This window comes from Electrophorus electricus, chromosome 19 (genome assembly GCF_041902795.1).
Source record: "Electrophorus electricus isolate QZ-2024a chromosome 19, ASM4190279v1, whole genome shotgun sequence".
In the NCBI taxonomy this organism is placed as follows: Eukaryota; Metazoa; Chordata; class Actinopteri; order Gymnotiformes; family Gymnotidae; genus Electrophorus; species Electrophorus electricus.
This window is the reverse complement of record NC_137515.1, coordinates 13430959-13454274: the sequence shown is the minus strand read 5'-3', so window position 1 is coordinate 13454274 and position 23316 is coordinate 13430959. Positions and strand designations below refer to the sequence as shown.

Genomic DNA, 23316 nt, shown 5'->3' with positions numbered 1-23316 from the left:
GCCACTAATTCTATAGCAAATAAAATGTCGCCGCCTAGTGCTCAATTCGACCTGGGGCTGACCGTGGGCTGAGGATGAGTGTAGGTAGGTCTGTTGCGAAATATCCGTTAAAAAGAGTTGTAGCCTATTGCACTCTCACTAACCCAGATTGAACTTTGAATGAACTGAGGCGACAAGAACATGCTTGTCAATCACTTCTGTAGGCGGTATGTGTTTGCGAGAGATTTTGCCGCCAGTTCCCTCTGGTCTAGTCCAGGAAAATGCAGGAACTTCCAGCCTTCATGAGATCATCCTCTGATTCAGAAAACTGATCTAATCCTTAGATAAACTGCATTTACTCATTCTCACACTAGAGCAGCATGTCGGATTTTTGAAAACGGTTAGATCTTCTTAGTTTTCTCATTTATCCAGAAATGACATTTGAAAAATTTGAGCTTTTTATCTACAAGGAGCTACTCTTCTCACATGATCTGATATTTCTCTAAATTTCTCCAAGAGCACACTACTTTAGGATAATAAAACATAATAATAAAAAATTATCAAATGCATTCAAATCTATACTCTCTTGTGCAATCAGTTAAATGAGCCTCTCAATTCATAAACTGCCAAATTAAACCAGTGGAGAAAAGTATAGACCAGTTTTAAAAAAAGATGTTCTTAAAAAAAATTCTTATCATGCTGCACAAGTACTGGATCTGCCAAACATCAGCATAAATAAATAAATCTCCTCCAATTAGTGTCTACTCACACATCTCATCACAGCCACCCAATCCAGATGGGGCACATATGGGCACCATAGAATCCATGGATACATATTTGATGGTTATCATTTAAATGTAAAGACAGAGAAGGGGAAACAGCAGCACTATTAGAATGCATTAATAACGTGACATTGTACTGAGAAATAGCATACTAATAGACAACTATGCTAGTGAATAGTGAATAATTCAAAGAGTACCTATGCTGCTGAATGGTTTGCTATATCTACAAGCTGTCTGATTAGAGTGCAGAGTAACACTTCTGGATACAGAACCTGGTCTCACTGTTGTAACTCACTAAGCAGCATGTATGGGTCTACTGTCTATATGTAACAAACAGTTTTAAAGAATACCTACAGTATTAAAGGATAACCCCACTTGTCTTATAACACATAGCATTTTGATATCTAATTGGAGGTAGTTCTCTCTTTAACAGTGATGTGGTCTAGGAATAATGTTTTAGGAATTTACTGACCAACATTTAACACACCAACTCATACCCATATAAGGTATAGCAAGGCTGTCTCTGGGTGCCAGGATATCCAGCACCTCACCAGTCAGGTTCTAGGATTAGGCCCTAAGGTCATAATGGTACAGGCAACACAGTGACAGATACACAAGTTTGCACTATTTAAAAGCAGTCTAGTGGCTGGCAGTGTAATGCTTTCCAAATGTCTAGAGGTCATTTTAATGCAGGTGCAAGACAGTAGTAATCACTTAACTCTGAATGAGTGACAGCTGTGAGGAAAGAGGAGGATTATGTTCGACACTTACCACGGCCGGGCCAGCCCACCAGACCATGACTGTGACACTGATTCTCCCGGGCCCACAGATTACATAATTAAGCAATTAGGGCAAAAGTTAAAACAGCCAGTATGTAACACATATCCTCAATTCAAAGAAGTGTACCTTATATAGCCCCCCCCCTCCAAGACCCATCGCTTGTAACTGCCCTGCTGAATTTGCTAAATGGATTACAACAGTAAAACCACTTATAGTCTTCTCTGCAAAAGGACCAATACACTCAGCATGAAGCACCCTTTTAACAAGAAAAATGCTTTGGTTGCCAACTCTCTTCCAACAAAAAGAGATCAGATTACGTCTGACTACCTGTCTCATTCTCTTATAGAGAAGTTAACCAATAGAATGCATCACCTTGAAATGCAACTAGATGGGTATCAAAGGCTGAACTGGCTGCCTTAACACTGCTAACTTGGTTCTGTATTATAAAGGCACCTGGTTGCAGTTGCGTCATGCAAATGCACCATATGGCCTGCTTCCAGCAAGCATATGGAGCTTGCATATTTCAAGAATAAAATAATGTTTGCTGATTAAACATTACCATCCAGGAGGGGTTTAACATATATTCACTCATAAAACATTATGCATCATAATTCTCACACGACACCCATCTGTGCTATATGTGTTTCTCAGGCCAAGGATTAAATCCTAATATTGTGTACTCCACAAAGGACTATTACCAAGGACAAAGGGTTTTAATACTGAACATTAAGAGCTAAACATTAAGAACATGTACAAATCTTGTACATGGCAACAACAGCATTTCTGTATCAAATCAGTTCAAGTGTCCTTGAGTCCAGACATTTTATCAGAACTTCAGTGATATTAACAGTTAACAGATCTACAATAACAGATATTAACAGTGATAATACTGCTGCAATACTGTGGCACATACTGCGATTACAATACTGTGATGGCCTGCCCCTTTTTAAGCAGAGAGTATTCCAAAGCATAGATACTCCACCTTCAGACACAAACCTGTAAATTAGGCAAAATAAAACATTTGTGTGTGCAATAACACATTACCCCTCTAGAGGGCAGAAATATACAAAAGTATTTGGTTTTGATCATCGACATTAAACTCAGTCGTAACACGTCATCTGGCCGGATCTCAAAAGTTTAAACTGGGATGATGTGACATTCATTCAAAAGTATACATTCAACATATATGTGTGTTATTTGGGGTACCAAAATATGCACGGACAGCAAAAAAAAAAAAAAAAAAAAAGGTTCAAGCTATGTACATATTATACGCACATACGCGCTAATTTTAAATTAGAAAACAAAATGCACCACTTTCCAAAAATGACCAAACCTTCCCTTTGCTACGTTTGCGCAGTGGTCCATGTGGCGCTTAGAATGACAACCGTCCTCTGTTCTGAACGGTAAAGCCCAGTAAATCCCAGTAAACCAGTGTTTAGACATGTGCAGCACATCGGTAGTATTAACTTCTATTCATATTGTAATTGTAGCCGGTCTTCTGTGTGAGTGTTGTACAGGCCAAAAATTGTCCTTCTCGGTCACCGTTGATATGTAAAGCTGTTTCAATTGATATGGTTTAACGCGACCTAATAAAGACATTCGGTAGGGTAGTGGGAAGGTGTAACGAAGTTCACTGCATTGGACGGCTGTTCATGCAAGGCCCTTCATTTTCTTTATGGTTAGGCTGTTTTGAATGGTGGCTAAGACCGTGCAAAAAAAAATCCGTCTGATTTATGAAGACTCCGAAAATATGGACTCCTGCCGTCAACGTTTTATTTCTAAATACTTAGCTATGTGGGTTATTTTGGCTAATCTTTGTTGCCAAACATAAAATCGTAGTTCTAAAGTGCACTGCTTTTCTGTTTTAGATCTAGTGGGCTAAATCTAGTAGCCTACAGCGCAGATTACGGGGAAGGAGATCTGTGTAAAGAAACCTTTAAAAAAACAAACTTGGATTTTGGCGCATAAATCACCACTATGACCGACAGCACTGCGGCCCAATCGAAGCGATTTATTTAACAGGAAGTTATGTCTTTGCTTTCCAGTAGAATCATACATACGCCCCGTATTTCTTGCATGTTTTCGTGTACTCTTAAGGTGAGATATGTTAAACCAGAACAATTTCTCCAGACTATATCGCTCTCGTCCTTTGTTGTTGAGAATGTTAACAAAACTGTGTTACTGTAAGGTTATTTTAATATTACTTGGACGTAAGGTCAAGCGATGTGCTGCCATTTTTATACCTGATATTTTTCCTAAATTAACCTAGCTAGCCTAGCCATGGTTTATTCATTTTTATAGCCTACGCACATGAAGAGGTACTTTTAAAACTTGTAAATAAACCCCCGGATTACACGATAGCGCTTATCTGCAGACGTCCCATTTAATGGATCCGCAGCGTTAACAGTGCAGGCATGGCCTGCTTGAATACCTCGGAAAGGTTAAGGGTAAACACCAGTCACACCGTTGAAGTATCTGTTCCGCCTTACAGACATGCTCCCAAGACTTCTCCATCAAATAAAGAATGCTTATCTATTCACAAGGAACACCTGTTCACAAAGGCACTTACCGGTTTTAACTCTCTTCACTAAGGTAAAGGCGTCACTAAGATTGTTACATTAATTTCGGTCATTCTGTAGAATTGTGTCACTGCCAGTTCTCTTTCTCTCATACACTCTTTCTTTGGCAGTATCCATGCCCCTTATGCGATGAAGCAAAAGAAATGCTTCAGGCATATAAAGATAGGGTAAGATTAAATACTACATTCGATCACTCGTCTGGTAAAGGAAATGTTTTATTTGAGTACTTTTGCAGTACGTTTAGTACGTTGTGCTGGAATCTACAGCAGTCTTAATACTGTGTTAAGTTTGTGTTGCAGGAGATTGACATCACTCTTCCCGAGAACAGTGTGTGGCACGACAGATACAAGCATGACATCCCGGTGTTTCATTTGAACGGGCAGTTTTTGATGATGCACCGGGTGAACACGATAATCTTGGAAAAGCGATTGGAAAAAGAAGACAGAAATGACTTAAATACCAATAAATAACATAGGTCTGTAAATTAACTGTAATTTGTCAGTTAAGTCTGTAATATACGTTTCTATTGCAACTCCGTTGTTTCTGATGTTAGGTTTTGTAGTTAATAAGTAAAGAGTTTCATCTCATACTTTCGTGTTTGTTTGTATGTATTTGTACAACGTATTTCCATAAATCATACACGTTCCATCTTTCTGCTTTATAATACGAAGCATCATTATGCACACTGCCAAATGCAATGCAGCGGCTGAAACAGCCAGCAGGTTGCGCGGTTTGACTGCCGTCCGGTGGTCGTCACCCACGAGCTGTCGCTTAACGAGGTCCTCCCATCGGGGTTTAGTTCTGTTGTAGTAAGCCTCTGATTGGCTATGTGAAGCAGTCATGAAAAATGTCTAACTGGCAGGACAGGCATGTACTCAACAGCTGAGTGCAAGTTGGTTTGCGTTCCGAGCTACACATTTCACGAACAAGTCTGCTGTATCGTGACTTTTCTTGGATAGAGCAACACTGACATCGTCGGATGTTCAGTACGTATTACCTAATTATTAAGGTAAGCTTTCCAGGATTTTGCGTCAGTTATTTTAAGACTGGGTTACTTTTATTTTGCTTAAAATATTCTGAGGGTATATTGAATATTAAGCGATTTTCCTTAATTGTCCAATGAAATCGGCGTTTTACCAACGATAAAAACGAAACACAACCACCATCAGTCTACCAGGTTCTATAAACGTTCTTAAATTTTAGGCGTGTCTTACCAATTAAAGGCGTTCCAGACCGTTCCTCTAGACCTGAAACTGGCTATATTTTGGTCTGTTTCACATGTCGATAACAGTACTGCTAATGGGGGTCCTATATTTATAACGCCTGCCAATTATATTTAAATGTCCTCGGTTGTTGGGCACGCCACATTTGTTCGAACAACTTGGTGCATTTCTCCTGCTACTGTCAGCTGCTCCTACATTTCTTCAATCAGCCGTTTCCACCAACGAGGTATCCTATCTCAGAGTAGCCCCCTGTTTCTCCGATATAACAGCGCCTCAGAAGACTAAGAGAGCGCAGAGCGAAGTGAAACTTACTCTAGGGGAAGTAGCGTTGCACGGTTTGCAACTACACTGCGTTAAGTGCCTTCTACCGTGAATGTAAAGTGGAAAAAATGCGCAACGTAAGCTCCTCTGGATGGAATGTAATGTGCTTTCAGTGCTCTGCTCAGTGTTTCATATGTTAAGAGACAGCAGCATCAGTTATTTTCTATTCGCTGTTAGCTGTGAAGAGATGGTGATAATTAATCATGTTATAAACTACTTTCTCGCCTAAACGACAAAAGAAACCTTTTGTGCGTTTATATTACCAAGATTTTTGGAAAATACTTGCTACTTCTATTTACTGATGAACAGCGTTGTGTAGGCATAGATTATATTTATTACTTTGGTTGTTGGAGAAATACATATGGCATGTGAAATATGCACATGGTACTGTACTGCTGGCAAAACTGTGAACTTACTCGAACTATAGTACTTGGGTATCAAATGTATTTGTTGCTAACGGGGAAATCACTAGGTAAAGTGAATTTCTTTATATGTCAACACGTTATTATATATAGAATGTTAATATAACAATAATAAACAATATACCATTAAATTACATACAACATTCTGGTAGTAATCTTTTAAGGGTAAGATTAAATACGAGCATTGAGCAATATCTTACATTTCTGGCTCAGTTAAGTTTAGCAGTAGGAGCACTGGAGATACTAGGAAACTGCATAGTTACATCTGGAATTTAGGATGTTCTAAGTTTCGGAGAATTAATCAGAAGTATTTTGTCATGCAGCGGTTTCGGGTTTGGTGTGATTGTGCCGATACCGCTGCGTGGTTGTGGTTACGGACACATCACGTTTACCTCCACACTGACATATATGTACTACTACTTGTGTGACTTTGTGCAATGGTATATTTCATCAATGAGTTGGCATGGCTCTGCTTGACACATCTGAGGTGGACTACTGCATATACATCAGTGGAGCTAAACCGCTGTTAATAGTGTTAACATCATATCTTGTGACCAGACACTCTTCGTGTATTCTCCTTTCACGTTTTCCTTGATTTAAACTGCATGTGCTATGCATACTTTGCATATATATCACTGGAACTGCTGCATTTTGAAAGCACTTCTGTCTATAAGATATATTTTTTGATTATATACATTCCAAACTCTGCAGCCATGAATTTGAATGTCACTTGAATTATAGGCTAGTAAAATATATACAAATTCCTCCTTAAACCAGTGTCCTTATAGCATAAAATAGGGACATGTTAGGTAAAACCAGAGAATGTAGGGGCATTACACAGTCAGAGATATCAACTTGGTTGGAAGGCAGGCTTGTCTGTTGCTCCTGGAAAATGAAGCATAATCACACTTCTTCTATAAAGAGTTGTGTAAAGTATGTGAAATTTTGCACCAATGTTTGTTTTTTTTAAAGATTGTTTCTATTCCTGTCTGGGTTACTACTGATTACAACATGTGGCAAGGTGGAGTATTACATAAATGAGAGCAGTTGTACAATTATTGATTGCATTTTTGTTAAATGTTCATGTATCCTGTACAGCATCACTTCCTCTATCTTCTGTCTTTTGTTGTAAGCATGTTTCCTGTGCTTTGTTGCACTGTTCACAAACATATCCCAGTGTCCAACTCTGCTCATTTAGGCAGGCTGTATTTTCTTTGCAGTCTCTTTTTTCCTGAGGGGGCGTGTAGGGAATGGTTAGACTGAAGCGTCTTGGCAAACAGCTATTCATACATAATCATAGGCTCCCTGTGAAACTGATGTGTTGGTAAGCACTGTTATGTCATGGAAGGATTGGTTGCAAGGACTTCAAAGAGTTGTGTGCCACAGCAATGAGAAAGGCATGCACCAGCGGTGTCATTCAGAGTCTCTCTTGAACTCTGACTAGAGATGGCACGATCTAATGTCATGTATTGGAATTGGACCGATATCAGCATAAATACTGGAAGAAATTTTTAAAGAAACCGATCCGATGCCATCACAAATCCAGCCTGAAAACAACACAGCAGCACTTTGCTATATCTGTGACCAACTGTGATTTGTTTATTAATCTGTTTTTAAAACAAATGATGACATCTCCAGCTTTACCATGAAGTAAAGGAAATTCAGAGTTGGGGAAAGGAGAAGGAGCAGCAGAAATCCGACAGAATCAGAGCCAGAGAGGAGATATAATAACCAAACTAATTAAGTTTTAATTAATTCGCCTTCTCTGAATTCATGAAGTTAATTACTCTGTGGCATTAGTATATTCAACCGCATGAAAAAAAAAAAAAAGTAAAAAACGCAGTTTTCCGTTAGCTTGCTGAGTTTTAACGTAAACTTGATAATTTGAATAAGAATCTGGAGAATAGGCTAACTTCAGTTTACTGTACATTTTTGTTGGGGGAAAGAATAACCATCTTGTAAACATTTTTAGATTAGATTTCTATTGCCTTAAGTAGAGCTCAAGTGAAGAAAGACACTCAGTACTGGTAGATTCTCTCTGTCTGATCACATAGTGTCTGGTCTGTATCGAATCAGTACCAGAAAAACTGTTATTGTGCCATCTCTGGTTCTACAGTGTGAACCAAATGCTTGAATTTGCGTCTTACAAAATGCAAATGCAAATAGAACTTTAAAGCTGCATTATGTAAGTTTGGGGAATTGGCGACCTCTGATGGAAATATATAGTTGTATGAACCGTGCAGAAGAACATTTAGTAGTGTGGGTTGTACTGCGTTCCATTTCCCTGGGCGGATTTATATGATGATTGCGGGTGTTGACGTTAATGGAATATTCAAATAGAACTTTAACGGAACTGGGTAAAGGAACTCTGTGATGGAAGTGTCTTCTAAGGACGTATTATGAATTTTTTATTGTTGTAATCATATCCTTATCAGTGTAATACTGAATTTGCATTTGGGACCTTTAAAATGAGGATAGACGATAATAAAAACTCTTATTTACTGAGTACTAGGTTAAACTTAGTTAAGAATGGCTGTTTATCTAGGTTGCCATAGTCAGTATAATGGGCAGTTTAGGTAGGAGAACATGCTGTTCTGTAGAAAGCTAAGCCAAAACAATATGTATTTGCTGTGCTTTGAAACGCCTTTTTGGCTGAATAACCATGGTGTTGGCATTGGCTGCTATTAGCTATCTGAAATGTCAAGATAGGTAATGTAACATTACATGAGCCAGTAGGCCCCAATGCGACCCCAAGAAATCTCACTTAGGTGTAACTGTTGTCAGTCAGCCAGCGATCCAGCCTCACTAACAACTTGCTCCCACTACCTGTTATCAGTTCAGCTATTTCATCAGCGGTCCACAAGTTCAACACACATCACACTTCTGTATGTGCTCTCACTCTGCTGCCTTATTTGTTTCATTGTAGCCTACGTGTATTTCGTGTTCTACTGTGGATAAGTAGCCAAGCTTTATGTTTTTGTTTTGTAATCATGTTGTGTTCTTTACTGTCGCCTTTTCTCCTGTTTCTGTAGGGTATGTTTGTTTACCTGTTTGTTCTCCATTCCCCATGTGTTGTTGTTGTGGTTGTGGTTATCCATTAAGCCTGCTGAAGCTTTCATCTTCCTCAGCCTGTCTATGGATTTAGCAAACTTGTCATCATTAACCATGTATACTCCAGATATTTTAATTCAGGCTAAAGACATAAACCTGACAATGAGATTAAAATAACATATCTGTGACACGAATGCATATAGCATTGTTTACATAATCTACAAAATGATAGACAGATGGTAGCACTGGAAATGATCTGAGAATAATGGCTAGCCTGGTTTTCCAAACACCAAACTCTGAAGCAAAAAAGACACATTATCAATCGGCTAATTAGCGAATTTTAATAATATTAGATATATATACAGATAAAACAATTTAGTAATTAAAAGAGTAACATTAAACTCTATAACAATAATAATTTGGCTGGATCTTTTTGGTAGCTAGCTAACTTCAGTAATAAAAAGGCAACACTCCTGAATCCTCGTTGCAGAGCTGTCTCGCTCTGAAGAGCCAAGCCAATGTTTATTCGGGTTTCTTTAGTTCCACCTTAATTCTACACTTTCTTTAGTTCTACATTTCTTTGTTTTGACAACGACTGAAGCTGCAGATGATGACTGGGTTCTTCATTCCGCCGTCTCAATATTTAGCGATACCTCTCTCTGTCCATTCCCTAACTTTCGGCGCTGTACAGGTCAGCACTGTGAGCCACGCCCCCACCCTCATAGCCATGCCCATACCATCGTAGACACGATGAATTTTTCATTTTTCATGCATTACAGGGTGACTCACAATACTATAATTTAGCAGATATTTCCCTCTTGACTCTGTAATACAACTAATTTTAACAAATCAATCTTACATAGTGTAGCTTTAATTTATGAGCGCTGGTGCGACAATGAACGATGATTGGTGGATTGGTGGAAATGTTTGGGAAATCTCTCCCTAGTGCTTTACTTTTTCTGTCAGGACGGTACTTGCACCCCAGGTAGTGACTTACTTTAGGATACTTATTAATGTAACCATATCACTTAATTGTTGATAAATTTTACTTATAATCTCGCTACTTAACTAGCTGTGTAATGTAAGTCAGCTAGTTACATTATTTTTTAAATACCTAACTTGTTACTACTCATCTTGCAAAGAGACACCATGAGATAGCTATATACAGTCACATATAACTTTACATTTTTTGTATGACAGCTAAGAATATTAACACTTACCCATAAAAATGTTTCAAGGAAATTGGAGTAATCCTTCTTTGGAAAATATACAGTCAGTATATCTTTAAAAGTGTTGGCTCCAAAGCTATTTTGCAAGATCTGTGGCACAGTTTTTTTATGCAGTGCCAAATAACCTAGATGTGATAGAAATATATAATAATACTGCAAAGAAACAAAAATTGGTTGCAATAAAGTGAAAACTAGTGTACATATTATTTTTTGAACATCAAAGACTCCTTGTTTAGGTAAAATGGTTTGTTTTACAGTAAAACATTCAGCAACAAATATTTACATGAGCACATGTTGCAAATTACCCTTGAGGTTTCATGACAAATCCAAAAGCACAAATTTCAACCCAATCCAGTGAAAAATAGGCAACTGCTGAGCCTTAGAATACACATACAAAGAATTACAAAAGTGATATTTAGCTCAGAGGGCCAAACCTCAAAAATAATAACTAAAAATATATTTTGACTAGAGGTATAGGATTTTGCAATGTCTCATGAATCTAATAAAAGGTTTAACTTTTTTTTTCTTCAAGAAAATCCACAATGAACTGGGAGGCCTAGGTGAGCTGGCATGGAATGACCCTAATGGTTAAACAATTTGTTTAATAGAAAACCAATTGTCATCAATAGCAGTCTTTGGCTCTGCTCACATTAGTCAGTCTCAATTTTTTGCTCAGATCACAAATGCCTATTTGGTCTGGTCAATGGCAAACAGTTCATCAGCTGTATGTGATCATGTCAATAAGACGAAAAAAGTCAGCTGGACGGCTTTGCTGTTTTCATTCCTACTATTGTCGATACTTTTGCTCACCACCATTGTTTTGACAACAACAGTTCTACATGCATGTGTATAGGTTAAAAGCCACATGAATTCCAACCTAACCATTCTCATTCAAGTCACATGGCCACAAACCTCTTAGAGATGTTAATGCTTTTTGCTTTGCAGCTTTTAAGGGTGAAAACATTCATTCTAAATCACTGGCATCCCGAGATTAAAACATTCGGAGAGGATTATACACTATCTTGTCAATGTTTGAAGGAGAGACAAGCCCCAAAACAAAAGCGAGAAATCCTCCATTCTGACCTGATTAATTACCAGCAAGCAGCAGGGCCAGGATGTGGCATCAGGAACTGTGTCATACTAACACTGGCACCATTCCCAAGCTATTGGGCACGCCCACATTCCCCCATGTTCCTCTTTGCTCGCTGGCTCCTTTCAGGACATATTTATATCTGCGTAATTGCTACAGAGGAACCCTAACAGAACAGCTGGCACAACGTAGCTCATATCAACAATGCTTTAGCTACAGGCTTGTGACCATAAAGGGAGAATATTTACCCAAAGGCCTGATCATAGTTTTTTTCTGAGGTTAAAAGGCATGTTTTTTTTTTAAACAGTTCTTTTCACATATAAGGATTTACAGTTTTAAAACTTTGCAACTGTTTCATATAGTAGGTAAACATTTTTATCTTTTATAAAGCTATTGTTTGTATATAAGACATAAAAATATAAATATAAGCAGAATTTCAAACTTTTGCCAGTACCCCCAATATCATTCCAGCTTCGATTCATGCACCTTTCAGCCTGCTATCCATCAGATGGGCAATGGGCAAGATACCACCTGGCATGACATGAATCACAGTCTTAGCATCAACACACAGTCACCCTGCACAATGAATGAAAATCCAGTGGACTATTTTAAGCCCAAAGACATAATAAGATCATTATAAGATCATTTTAAAAACTAGGACTGACTGTTGGAAGTCACTCTGATGCACATGGGTTTTTGAGCCACCAGTCTCACCAGTCAGCCTGATCTTGAGCATGCCCTGGCCTGGCCATTAGGAATGATTCGTTGAAGAGGAGAGTGGAGAGAGGTGGGCCAGGGTTATTGGATGTGGTCAGCGGGGTTGTGGAAACAGGCTCAGTGTGGGGGTGCTGCTATTTTTATGTCCTCTGGTCTTTTTCCCACACCACTGACGAGTCAGGAATGTACGAGCAAGACCTCAGGCTGCACTATGTAAGATTAGGCATGATACACTCGCCACAGATCCACATCCATACATGTAAGAGCCATTGATACGCCATTTGTGAAAGCTCTCCAACTGATTTAAAATAACCTTTCAGTCGACTGTAGCACACGGAAATAAATGTTGGTTGTGTCCTCTACTGGAGCATACTTAAACTGTGTAGGAACTAAGTCTGTCTCGTATCTCAACACTTGGAGTGGGGATCACAGGAATGTGTGTTAAGATGCAAGAAAGAGCTGTTTGTCCAAGCTACCATTGTAAATGTGTGTGATGTCCACATCTAAATATAGAGACAGACATCATCAGATGATGACTAATCTTAAGTCAGTGCTTTGATAAAACCCAGCCACTGCTGCCCTGCTGCTGCCCTTCTAATCTAAAAAGCTTCAGTCTATTGGGGACAAAAAACGAGCGAGCTCATCTTTGATCGCACGATTAGTTGCACTAATTGGCCACTTAGGAATGGTCTAAAAAGTGAGTGGACGCGTTTACAAGGGACATTTTCTTATCTGAATATCACAGTAATGACTTTCAAGAGAAAACGCTGTTTAATCAGTCACTGCTTTCCACTGGACTTGCCATCGTACCCTTACTGTGTGGTCACAGGAAGAACCGAATTAATTTCCTGCCAGCATGCAACACTCAAGCACTCCCTACGAACCTGTAGACAACTTACCCTTACACCGATCTCAATTTTTTTCTTTGATAAGCTGTGTTAATCACCCAGCTCTTCTGAGATGAGCTTTATATGCACATGAAGTGACATGTTCATTCGCTTCTTAGTGTTTATGATCTCATGCATGCCAGAGGCAAGCATTGCCGTGTGTAGATGAAAGAGAGAAGCCTTGATCTGGCCAACTGGCCCCGAGGAGTGCACAGCTGTGACAGGCATGCAGCCCTGGCATCCCAGCAGGTTTTCACCTCCCTGACAGAGGATGCAGTTGGTATTGACAGGAGTCCTCACATGCACTCACGGCCAGCCTCTCACTTTTCCATTACTAGCTGTGATTCCACCAGTACTGCTGTGAAAAATTAGTGAACAGACTTTTAATTGAAACCATTTTGCAATTGTTTTTAATTTTGCTATGTGAATTTCAACCCCTGCCATTTTTGCGTGTACCTTTAAATAGTAAGTGTAAACTTGAGCAGATTCTTGTTTCCAATTCACACATCTGACAATTGAGTTCATCAGTGGATACATATGAATACAAAAGACATTCTGGTGAATACATGACACTGGTGAAGCTCCAAATCTTTTGTAAAAACTAAATGTATTTGCAAATGTATTTAGATTTACTCCAAGCCAAGATGAATTTCTACAGTTAAAAACACTACATAAGTATTATATTTCTGTTAAAATAATTCTGCTGGGCTTTTTCTTCCCAAGACCCTTGATATAATGTACTTTAATTAAACAGAAAAGAAACTGATTTGCATCTTGTAAGAATGTGAAAGTCATTGCAGTTGCTGTGTGCCAGTGTCAGCTATTTGTAACTTGCTGTGGCTCAACTCTGTGAACACACTAATGAGCAGACACCACAGACCCCAAAGATCAGCACAACCTGGAGTATACCATATTTGATCTGACTGGAGAGAGTAAAATCTCTCCACGGTGCTGGAGTACCTCTTTTCAAACTGTGTGTGTGTGTGTGTGTGTGTGTGTGTGTTTGTGTGTGTGTGATGAAATAGTTCAAGGGTGTGGAGCTTCAGCGGTCCTCCCTGTTTATCACAGCAGGCTTACTCTGTCACATTTTCTTCAGTAATTAGCATTTTTTGTTCCTTTATCTATCTATCTATCTATCTATCTATCTATCTATCTATCTATCTATCTATCTATCTATCTATCTATCTATCTATCTATCTATCTATCTATCTATCTATCTATCTATCTATCTATCTATCTATCTGTCTGTCTGTCTGTCTGTCTGTCTGTCTGTCTGTCTGTCTGTCTGTCTATCTGTCTGCCTGTCTGTCTGTCTGTTTGTCTATCTATCTAGAGCCTCTAGTCAAAAACATTCATTTATTCTGTCACTTATCCTCCAGAAAATTGACATTCATTATATCACTTTGCGGATATGTGGTTACTAACCAGAGTTTTTCATCACTGCTGTCTAGGAGGTTAAATAAACCCACCCGATACAGACGGCACTAGATTTTTCACCCTTAGCCACTGAGTTCTTTTTTCCATGAAGTTGTCTCTTCAAATCTTAATGTTAACCTCTACACTGTACATTTATTTCAAGCTATTCTGAACATTGAATGTTTTTATTGAATGATTTTTAGTGAATGAAAGAATTGCAATGACATAAATAATGTTTATGAGTGGGTGAATTAAACTTAAGGGGAAAACCAATACATTTTCCTCCTGGTTACTAAAAATCCAGATGTGTACCTGTTAAACTATTTAGCAAACTAGCCTGCTGTTTGGCAGGGTTTGCGTGCAGACCTAGACAGAGTGCATTCGTGCCATGGACCATCAGCATTAAAATCCACAGAGATGTATGCAGCATTGCAGCAAGAGGACTAGCAGCAAGGGCCATTTGGCCACCATGAACGTCCAGCTATGAGTAATGCCCAGTTATGAGTTGATTTCTTACAGCTAAGATCACATTCAACATGTTCAGTCATTAGCAGTCTAAGATCTGTGAACTTAATTCAGCAAGTTGCAAAATGTACTGTGTGTGCTTGTTATTGTATTTAGTCACTGCAATGTTTTCACATTGTGTGGTCTATGGAGCATTTGTGGTCTATGGAGCATAAAAACTTTTTGCGCCAAGAAATTAGTGTTAGGCCTTTTTCTGGGCCTGCTGGTGGTCTCTCCCAGGTCCTTCAGGTCTTTATGTAGGTGTATGGAGGACATGGCTCTATTTGCTGGAAGCAGCTGCATCTGTTGGTGGTGTCTGAGTGCTGTCTGGCTTCTCATGTCATCTTTGTTCTCTCTAGATATTCTTTTCTTCTTTACTCGTCTCCTTTCTTCTCTCCTCTTCTTTGTATGTCCTGTTTCATCTTATGACAGTTTTAGCTTATTTCAGAGGATTGACTGAGTGGAAAGAGTTGCTAGACTAGTGACACTACTTGCTAGAACCTTAAACATCCAATATTAGCACATTGTCCAGGTCTTCCAATCAGCTTGTTTAGATAGTGTGCCAAGTGGACCCTATCACCGGCTTCAGAGCGTGGGCCAGAGGAAGCCTGTTCGCCTCCCACTGACAGCTGCAGGCCACAGATAAACAATCCACATTCTCTGCTTATTCACTACATGGTGAGATCTAGAACTGAAACTGTATGTTTTTTGGCACAACACTTGCACTCAATACGAGTTGCTGGGAGGAACACGTTTCCTTGGACTGTGGTCTGTCAGGAAGGCCCCACCTGTCGTGAACACGGTCATGCTCTGGTGAATGACGGCTCTTTCCTGTCCTTGTGACACTCCTGCTTCCCCTGGCTCCAACGGCATTATTTTTAACCACACCCAGCTCAGTCAGGGCATTGCACAAGCTGAAAGACGCTGTAAATCATTGAAAGGGACCTTGTCTCGGCACACTGTCTTGCCATCATCAGAACGGAATTGGGACTTCTTCGATGGATTGAAAGATAGCTCTGTGTGTTAAACTCACATCTGTGTACATGGTGTGGGGAGAGTTGGAGCCAAGCACAGGGTTACTGTTGACCCTCTGTCAGCATGTAACAATGCTGCTCCCTGATTCACTGGTGACCTCATTCCCTCTTACTGCCTTGGAAAGCTGAAGATGTCTGTTACCCTTTATGAATGAGTGGTGACACAATGGAAACACTATTAGTGTACCTGCTACAACTGAAACATTGTTATCCCTCATTCATTAGTGTCTTGTTTGTGGACCTGTTGTGGAATTCTTATTCACCAAAAATTGCTTTGTTATTGTTGTCTTTTTGTCTCTACTGTTGTGGACATCTGAGCCTGTGCATTAGTGTAATTTGTGCTTGTGACCAAATCTGCTGTGTGTTATGTTTCACTATGATGTTTAAGTCTAAAATATAATGAACAAAAAGCTCTAAGTGAAAGCTAAAAGCTCTTCTGAACTTGGGCATTCGTGTGTGTATATTCTCTGAGTCTTTGTGATGTGCTTACAGTCTTAACTTAACTCTTAACAGTCTTACTTTACTGCTAAGAATGAGCTTCACATCCAGACAGACTCTCAGAAAAATTCTCTTAGCATGCAAGATTGAATGTGAAATCAACCATTCACCATTTAGCCAATAAATAAAATCTCAGTCTAACTGGTAAATGTACTAATAAAAAAAGGGATTATTTTAAGATGCAATGTGAAGTTGTTATGTGTATTTTTCCTGTGAATGACCCCTGTTATAGTCTGCCCATGCCTGTCGTTTCATCCAGATGGGAAATACTCTCTAATCACGCCTGGCATCATCTGTCTGCTGCCATGACAACCAGCTGCTGCAGCCAATTACCTGAGGTGTTGACGGACCACTCAGACACTATGCTTTTAAGGAACTCTGATGGACATGAGCCAGCTCCAGTGAGCAGCCTGGACTGCTCTGATCCCGCCCTTCCAGGAAAAGCTATGGACACTGACACAAATCCAGCAAATGAAGATCCACAGTACTGCAAACCGATGTCAGCTAAGGATGGTTCACGTCCCAGCAATATAACATTTCCTAAACAGAGGTATGGATAAGGGCATGAAAATACCCAAGTTAAAAACTGTTTATAATGGATGTATCCTGAAAAGGCTGCTGTTTCAGCAATGGTACATACACCACTCCTCAGAAATGTGAAACCGATCTACCTCTAGATCTGGCTCCAGGCGGTTCATGCCGTGAAACCCCTGAGGTGTCTGACCACAGAATCATGACAAGTGAGCTCTTAGGGAGTCCCTGTGAGCGCTAAATTTAGCTCTTTGATTAGCGTGTGCAGTGGCCTGCTTTGTGATGCTTGAGGCTTGCTCAGTATATCCCAGTCCCAGCCTGTGCGCCCCACCTCCCCAACCTCCACCCACCTCCCCAACCTCCACCCAGCTCCTCATAACAGAGAGCTGAGGACGGGCTGACGGCTGCCACAGCCGCAACCGCTGTAGACCAGGACACCAGGGGCACAGACAGGAGGTCACACCAGGGTCGGCACATTGCTGTGAACTCCCAGCCCCGTGGGGTCAGCAAACATATCCTTGCACCTGTCAGCAGTTCTAGAAAGGGCAATAAATGTTGTCATTCTGTGAATTTGCAATTATGCATGAGAAGTGGTAAAAAAAAAAAAAAAAAAAAGGAAGTGTTGACTGATTTGCTTTACTGGAGAAAAAGATCAAAGATCACCCAGTAAAACTTAAATCATACTTTTGTTGTGGTGCACCCGTGCAGAAAAATAAAAGGGGGAAAAGCAAACATCCTGTTTTTGAAAAGGAGCCAGAATACATGACAACACTATCAACAGCCTTCGCATCCTCCCATAACGTTGGAAGAAGAGGAAGTTGGCTTATTTTTATTAAAAGACACTTTTGGCTCAAACGTCATGTACACTCAAAGCCTCTTCTTTTTAAAGTACACCTGAGACTGGGCATATTTACATGAAGCCCATCCCTTCATACCATTTTGTCATGGTTGGCTCATTCCCATTTGATCCAATTTGATCTGCATCATCATTTTAGCATCATTACCATTACACTGCAGGCTTTGAAGCAACTTATGTAATACACGATACTTATGCATTAACTTGTCCACTATCTTGTCCCACAGGGATGCACATTATAACAAGCCTCTGATTCTGCCCCTCCCCTTTCCTGCTAGCCCCCTAGCGGAGCGGCCCATGTGCCGGATCTGCCATGATGGAGGAGGGCAAGAGGAGCTTCTGTCCCCGTGTGAGTGTACAGGGACGCTGGGCACCATCCATCGTAGCTGCCTGGAGCACTGGCTCTCGGCCTCCAGCACAAGCTTCTGTGAGCTGTGCCACTTCCAGTTCAGCGTGCAGCGCAAAGCACGGCCCCTGCTCGAGGTACACTCGCTCGTGGCGATGCTCTCGGGGTCTCGGGAGGTCATGCGGCGGGACGACGGGACATTACATCTGGCCGTGACAGAGAGCAGCTGGGAATGGGGGGTAAAAAAAGGAGTACTGGGTATTTTGCGCAACCGATTGCTATGTGCGTAGTGAATGAGTGAGAGAGAGAGAGGCCTAAATGAAGAGAGAAAGGATGTGTTTTAGTGTCATGCAATGATCGGAGACTCTGTCCTGTACAGATGGAATATGATGGCTTTGTGAACTAAGAGTATAATATGAGCAGTGTGAGGGATGAAGGTTTGGGGATAAGTATAACCCTGACAAACGTACATGTTTATTCATGCTTTAAGATTTGATGGCACATAAAATTACCTTCCTCAAACCCAATTGTCCGAATAACGGCCAAATGCTAGCAGTGTAAACATCATGATGGAAAACCTTTACCATCTCGGTTTGAACGTGTAATGTGCTCATTAAGTTCCCATTTTCATTTATGCTGGGTAGGAACAATCGTGTAGCAGACATATCTCAAAATTAGAGCCACAGCAGCAACAGCTGAGGCCTGCTTGTGAGTGACCCCTGACACTAGAATACATCATTGCATTACAGCAGGCCATAGCTCAGTCTGTTGGTTAAGCATCTGCATTCTAGTCCCTGCATATTCACATGGTGCTAATTAACCCCAGCACCATTTTGCATGAATACTTCATTTCAAATCAACAATGTCAGGCACAACATTCACACTTGCATCTTTATGAAAGTACAGGACTGCATTTTTCAGCCAATAGAAGTGTTCCCATGTTGCTCTGCTAGGAATCTCAAGGTTATTAAGTATTAAGAGGCTGCATTTAATGTGGTACGGTGCTCGCTACTGAAGAAAATTATATGCTAATTTTTAACAATAATGTGGTTGAGGCCAAGAGCAGGCTGGCTCCTGCTTGGAGAAAGAACAGTCAAATAATCCAGTTATACCCTGCACCCCCATTCATCACATTCACACAGTGCCAATATAATGTCTGCTACTTCCTTTCCCTGCAAACTCTGGCATCTAATTAGTTTTATATAACGACATCTACAGCTATTAATACTGATTGCTGTATCAATCCACATTTCTAGTACAAGCCATCAGTATTAACTACGATACTCACAAATATTTCTCTACGTCTTATTTAGTGAGTTCGACTTCACAGACAAATCTCCCAGCCCTGGTTTGTAGGGAATGAATTGGTGACTTGCTGCAGAGACACTCACAGACGAGTACTGCTGAGAAATAAGGCCATTGCTCACTCTTTTTCTTCTGCCTTTCTGCCTGTGTGTAGTGGCTGCGCAACCCCGGGCTGCGTCAGGAAAAGCGCACGTTGTTTGGAGACATGGTGTGCTTCCTGCTCATCACGCCGCTGGCCACGATCTCAGGCTGGCTGTGTCTGCGAGGGGCTGTGGATCACCTGCAGTTCTCCAGCAGACTGGAGGCAGTCGGCCTGATCGCCCTCACTGTTGCCCTCTTCACCATTTACCTCTTCTGGACCCTAGTCAGTACCGCCATCCTTAGACGCAGCCGGCATCACGTTGCACGCGCAGTTGGTTGTCTGCTGCAGAATGCACGATAACGTGATCGTGTTGGTCACGGAGCTGCTGATATCCGAGTAAAATTGCTTATTCCCAGCAATTGTCTTGCTGCAGTGGTCAGTCATATTGCGAAAGCATAAGTGTTTGAAAATCATGCCCGTGCGAGGCAGTCATGGGTGTGGTCTAGTGTGGGATGGGACCAGTAAGGGGCAGTCAGAAGGAGGGGCCAGCTACTTAGTGGGATAGCCCCACCTGTTCCTTGTTCCCTCACTCTTATTTTTCATTTCCCACAGTAGGTTGTTGGAGATCAGAGAGGAAGCCAGTCTTTGCATATTGAGACCTTAAGTACTCATGGTGGATTAAAGCAGTGTTGAAAAGATCTGGATTTTTTTTTTTTGTGTGTGTGTGTGTGTGTGTGTGTGTGTGTGTGTGTGTGTGTGTGTGTGTGTAGTCTCTTGTACATCTTCCATATAAGGAAAAAGATTGCAGTCAGATGTTCAAGGATGGCTGTAGAGCCCTTGAGAGAAATGTGTTCTCACATATGTAGCTGTCAGCAAATCCAAAAGTCCCTGTAATTGGATCTTGTTTACTTGCATTTACTGATGTGCAAATAAGCAAACTTCAGTACAGCTGTTTATTTACTGATTGCTGGTTTTAGGCATCTAAGCCAAAATATTTTTTTAAGTTTTGCTGAAAATCCTTTTTTTTTTTTTGTGAACTCATGTCTCATGAATAGAATGAAACAACATGTCACACTAGACCACATTAAACCATTTTCACAGTTCTCTCCAGGCAGATGCTTTGTCATATGAGTCATACAGTCTTTCTCCCAGCAAATCTAACCTGCTGCTCTGTGCATCTGTCGCAGGTGTCCCTCAGGTATCACTGCCGCCTGTATAACGAGTGGCGTCAGGCCAATCAGAGGGTGGTGCTTCTGCTTCCTAAGGTGCACAGCGAACCGACAGGTAGCCCGTCACTGGCGGGTCTCCTGCGGACGAAACGACCGTCCAAAGAAACAATAGTGTGACTCCGTTTTTCAGGCTGCAGGAACTCTTAAAAGAGAGGACACAGAGGAATGGCTTCTGCCCGTGGACCGTGGCGAAGCAAGAGCTGGAGATGTAGCAGGTGGTGCTGCTGAAAAGGCTTCTGAGGAACACTGGAGCTATGGACTGCATTACAGAGCTTTTTGGAGCAATCCAGCTGTCGGCCATGATCTTACCTTCACTAGAGTTAGCAAGTTGGTAGCATTAGTTCTGGAAGGACAGAAAGGAGCTCTTCAGTACATCTCAGTTGCCGGATTTTGTTGCTACGTGGAAGCATTTTCTGTCAGAGCATACTGACGAAATATGTTTTCTTTGGAATGTTGACGTGTCCACTATCAGCATGGATCTATGTGCCATTTTCCTTTTCAGATGGACTCATGTGCTGCATGTCTGCTTTCTATGTGCTAATGTATCCATTCGGGAGTGAAGCCTTGCCAAGCATACATCATAAATACGGCAGCTCGGCGCTCCGTGTTAGAAGAGCAAGACACAGTGGCTGCTCTGTTAAATTCCACATCATTTAGGTTTTTTTTCTTCCGAGTAGTTTATCCATTCTAAGGACATATCCCTTCCTGCTTCGAGATTGTGGTTGACCATTCTTAATTGCAGTGCAGCGTATAATATGTTTTCAATGAGGAGTCCCCATTCTCTATATCACCATCCTTTCATGACTTTGTCTCTGAAAGTCATTATTTGTAGTTTAATGTTGCCATTTGTGCTAAATACATATTTTGTTGCAGCTGAAGCTTTGTGACAGATGAGAAGGAGGAAAACCGTGAGAGCCTAGCTCAATCTAGGCTTCCAGTCACTGGCCTTAAGATAACTGCTCTTATGTGGTGCACACTGAGCTCAATTGTCTCAGACAGACCAGAAAAAGGTCAAGTAAATAACTTTGTATGGTCTGTTCAAAATCTGTCATAGAAAGGGGGGGGGGGGGGGGGGGCGCGTGAAAAAGTTTCCGCTCTTCTTCTCACTGTGGTCTTATGGGATATGTAATTAAAGTGTGCTTTTATTTCCTTTAAATGAAAGGGCTTGAGAATTATAGAGTCAGCAACAACATTTGCTCCAGATTTATTTGATATGTTAACTCTGGACCTGTTTTCCACTTGAATATAAAATGCACGCTGGAAATGTTTTCTTCTGCTTAATTAAATTTGATCAAGTTTTCAACAGTTTTCATACAACACTGGAAGAAGGGAGTTACAATAATATCAACACTTAAACCAGCTAGCTAAAGTCTGTTTCTGACTAATTATCTAATGATGGGCTAATTGACTTTGTTGGTTGCTACGGTATTTTGATTAACTTTCACAAAGAACAGTCTCTCATTGCCTACAAATTATTTTCTGAGCAAATATTTGTTCTAAAAAGTGTCAAATGTGGATCTTAATGAAAGGGAAAACAATTAAATCTTATTGCAATGTATGTTACTTATTCTTTTGGTCTGTTTACTCAGTGGACATGCTCAAGTATTTCAAGTTATTTCCAAAGTTGACATTTTCATTCTGTACTTGCCATTACTGCCTACTAAGGCCTGACTGCAATCTATGCATTGGTCTTTACTGTCCAACATGCTTTAAGGTGGGCATTAGCCAACTGCAGTTCTCAATCCGATTATGCATCTTTTGCCCCATATAAACTAACGTTCAAGAGAATTAAATTAATAATAAAGGAGTTATTGAACCATAAACTTACATTTGATTGCTTATTTGTAGCATTGAAAGTTTAACTGGCCAGGATAAACTAAGTGAACTTTGATCCAACAAAGTGACTTGCTTTTGATTTTGAGAAAATGTTATATAATGCAAAATGGCATTTAAAACACATAGAAAAGGTTGTTATATGGAAAGAGTTCCATTCAGTGTTCATTTCTATTAAATAAAAATACACAGTAAGCAAAATAATTTGATTTACTATGGTGTGGTGCTCAACTCTGGGTCCTTGTGCATTTCCTTACAAATGCAGATCTAAACTGTTTCTGACAATCACAATTCTCAAAATAAAATCTCATTTGGGAGAAGACACGTGTCTGCTAAAGCTGCCTGCTAAGCGAGATATTACGACTGCGACTCATATCCTGGGTCAGTCTGGGAAGAAGCAAATTGTTTCTGGTAATCGAGAAATGGTTTGCACTTGCTCAATTTAGCAACACTCTCATAAAACAAATCTCTGTATGCAACACCTAAAATATGCTCTTCCACCAAGAAAAAAAAAAAAGGTATCAACTCAGACCACCAAATTAATAATCCTACAGTTGGCTCACATCATATATTAAATTTGTAATAAATTGGATGCATGTAACAAGACTTTTAGAGGAAAAGA

The 23316-nt window shown here is 40.4% G+C and overlaps 2 protein-coding genes across 5 annotated transcripts; both read left to right on the top strand.

Moving 5' to 3' along the window:
* Positions 1 to 3179: 3179 nt before the first annotated feature.
* c19h5orf63 (chromosome 19 C5orf63 homolog) lies at positions 3180 to 4709 on the top strand. The gene is made up of 4 exons (XM_027028466.3): positions 3180 to 3638; positions 4033 to 4133; positions 4231 to 4287; positions 4408 to 4709. The coding sequence occupies exons 2-4, from the start codon at positions 4035 to 4037 to the stop codon at positions 4588 to 4590; spliced, it is 339 nt and encodes a 112-aa protein (XP_026884267.1). The 5' UTR covers positions 3180 to 3638; positions 4033 to 4034; the 3' UTR covers positions 4591 to 4709.
* A 259-nt stretch (positions 4710 to 4968) lies between these two features.
* Positions 4969 to 22684, top strand: LOC113589021 (E3 ubiquitin-protein ligase MARCHF3). Of its 4 annotated transcripts, none has more exons than XM_081702736.1 (5): positions 4969 to 5106; positions 16772 to 17062; positions 18127 to 18382; positions 19705 to 19914; positions 20820 to 22684. In XM_081702736.1, exons 2-5 carry the CDS (start codon positions 16818 to 16820, stop codon positions 20976 to 20978), a joined length of 870 nt encoding a protein of 289 aa, XP_081558862.1. In that variant the 5' UTR covers positions 4969 to 5106; positions 16772 to 16817; the 3' UTR covers positions 20979 to 22684. The 4 variants fall into 4 exon arrangements, with proteins under 4 accessions (XP_081558862.1, XP_026884268.1, XP_081558861.1 ...); XM_027028467.3 differs by having other exon boundaries at positions 4969 to 5129; positions 18178 to 18382; XM_081702735.1 differs by having other exon boundaries at positions 4969 to 5129.
* The last annotated feature ends 632 nt before the right edge of the window (positions 22685 to 23316 follow it).

Bases quoted from the DNA above. Each gene is read 5' to 3' on its own strand.
- c19h5orf63 (XM_027028466.3), top strand. From the start codon at position 4,035: ATGCTCCCAAGACTTCTCCATCAAATAAAGAATGCTTATCTATTCACA. The intron at 4,134-4,230 runs GTAAAGGCGTCA...TTTCTTTGGCAG, and splicing joins TTTTAACTCTCTTCACTAAG to TATCCATGCCCCTTATGCGA. The intron at 4,288-4,407 runs GTAAGATTAAAT...TACTGTGTTAAG, and splicing joins TTCAGGCATATAAAGATAGG to TTTGTGTTGCAGGAGATTGA.
- LOC113589021 (XM_081702736.1), top strand. From the start codon at position 16,818: ATGACAACCAGCTGCTGCAGCCAATTACCTGAGGTGTTGACGGACCAC. The intron at 17,063-18,126 runs GTATGGATAAGG...CTTGTCCCACAG, and splicing joins ATAACATTTCCTAAACAGAG to GGATGCACATTATAACAAGC. The intron at 18,383-19,704 runs GTACACTCGCTC...GCCTGTGTGTAG, and splicing joins AAGCACGGCCCCTGCTCGAG to TGGCTGCGCAACCCCGGGCT.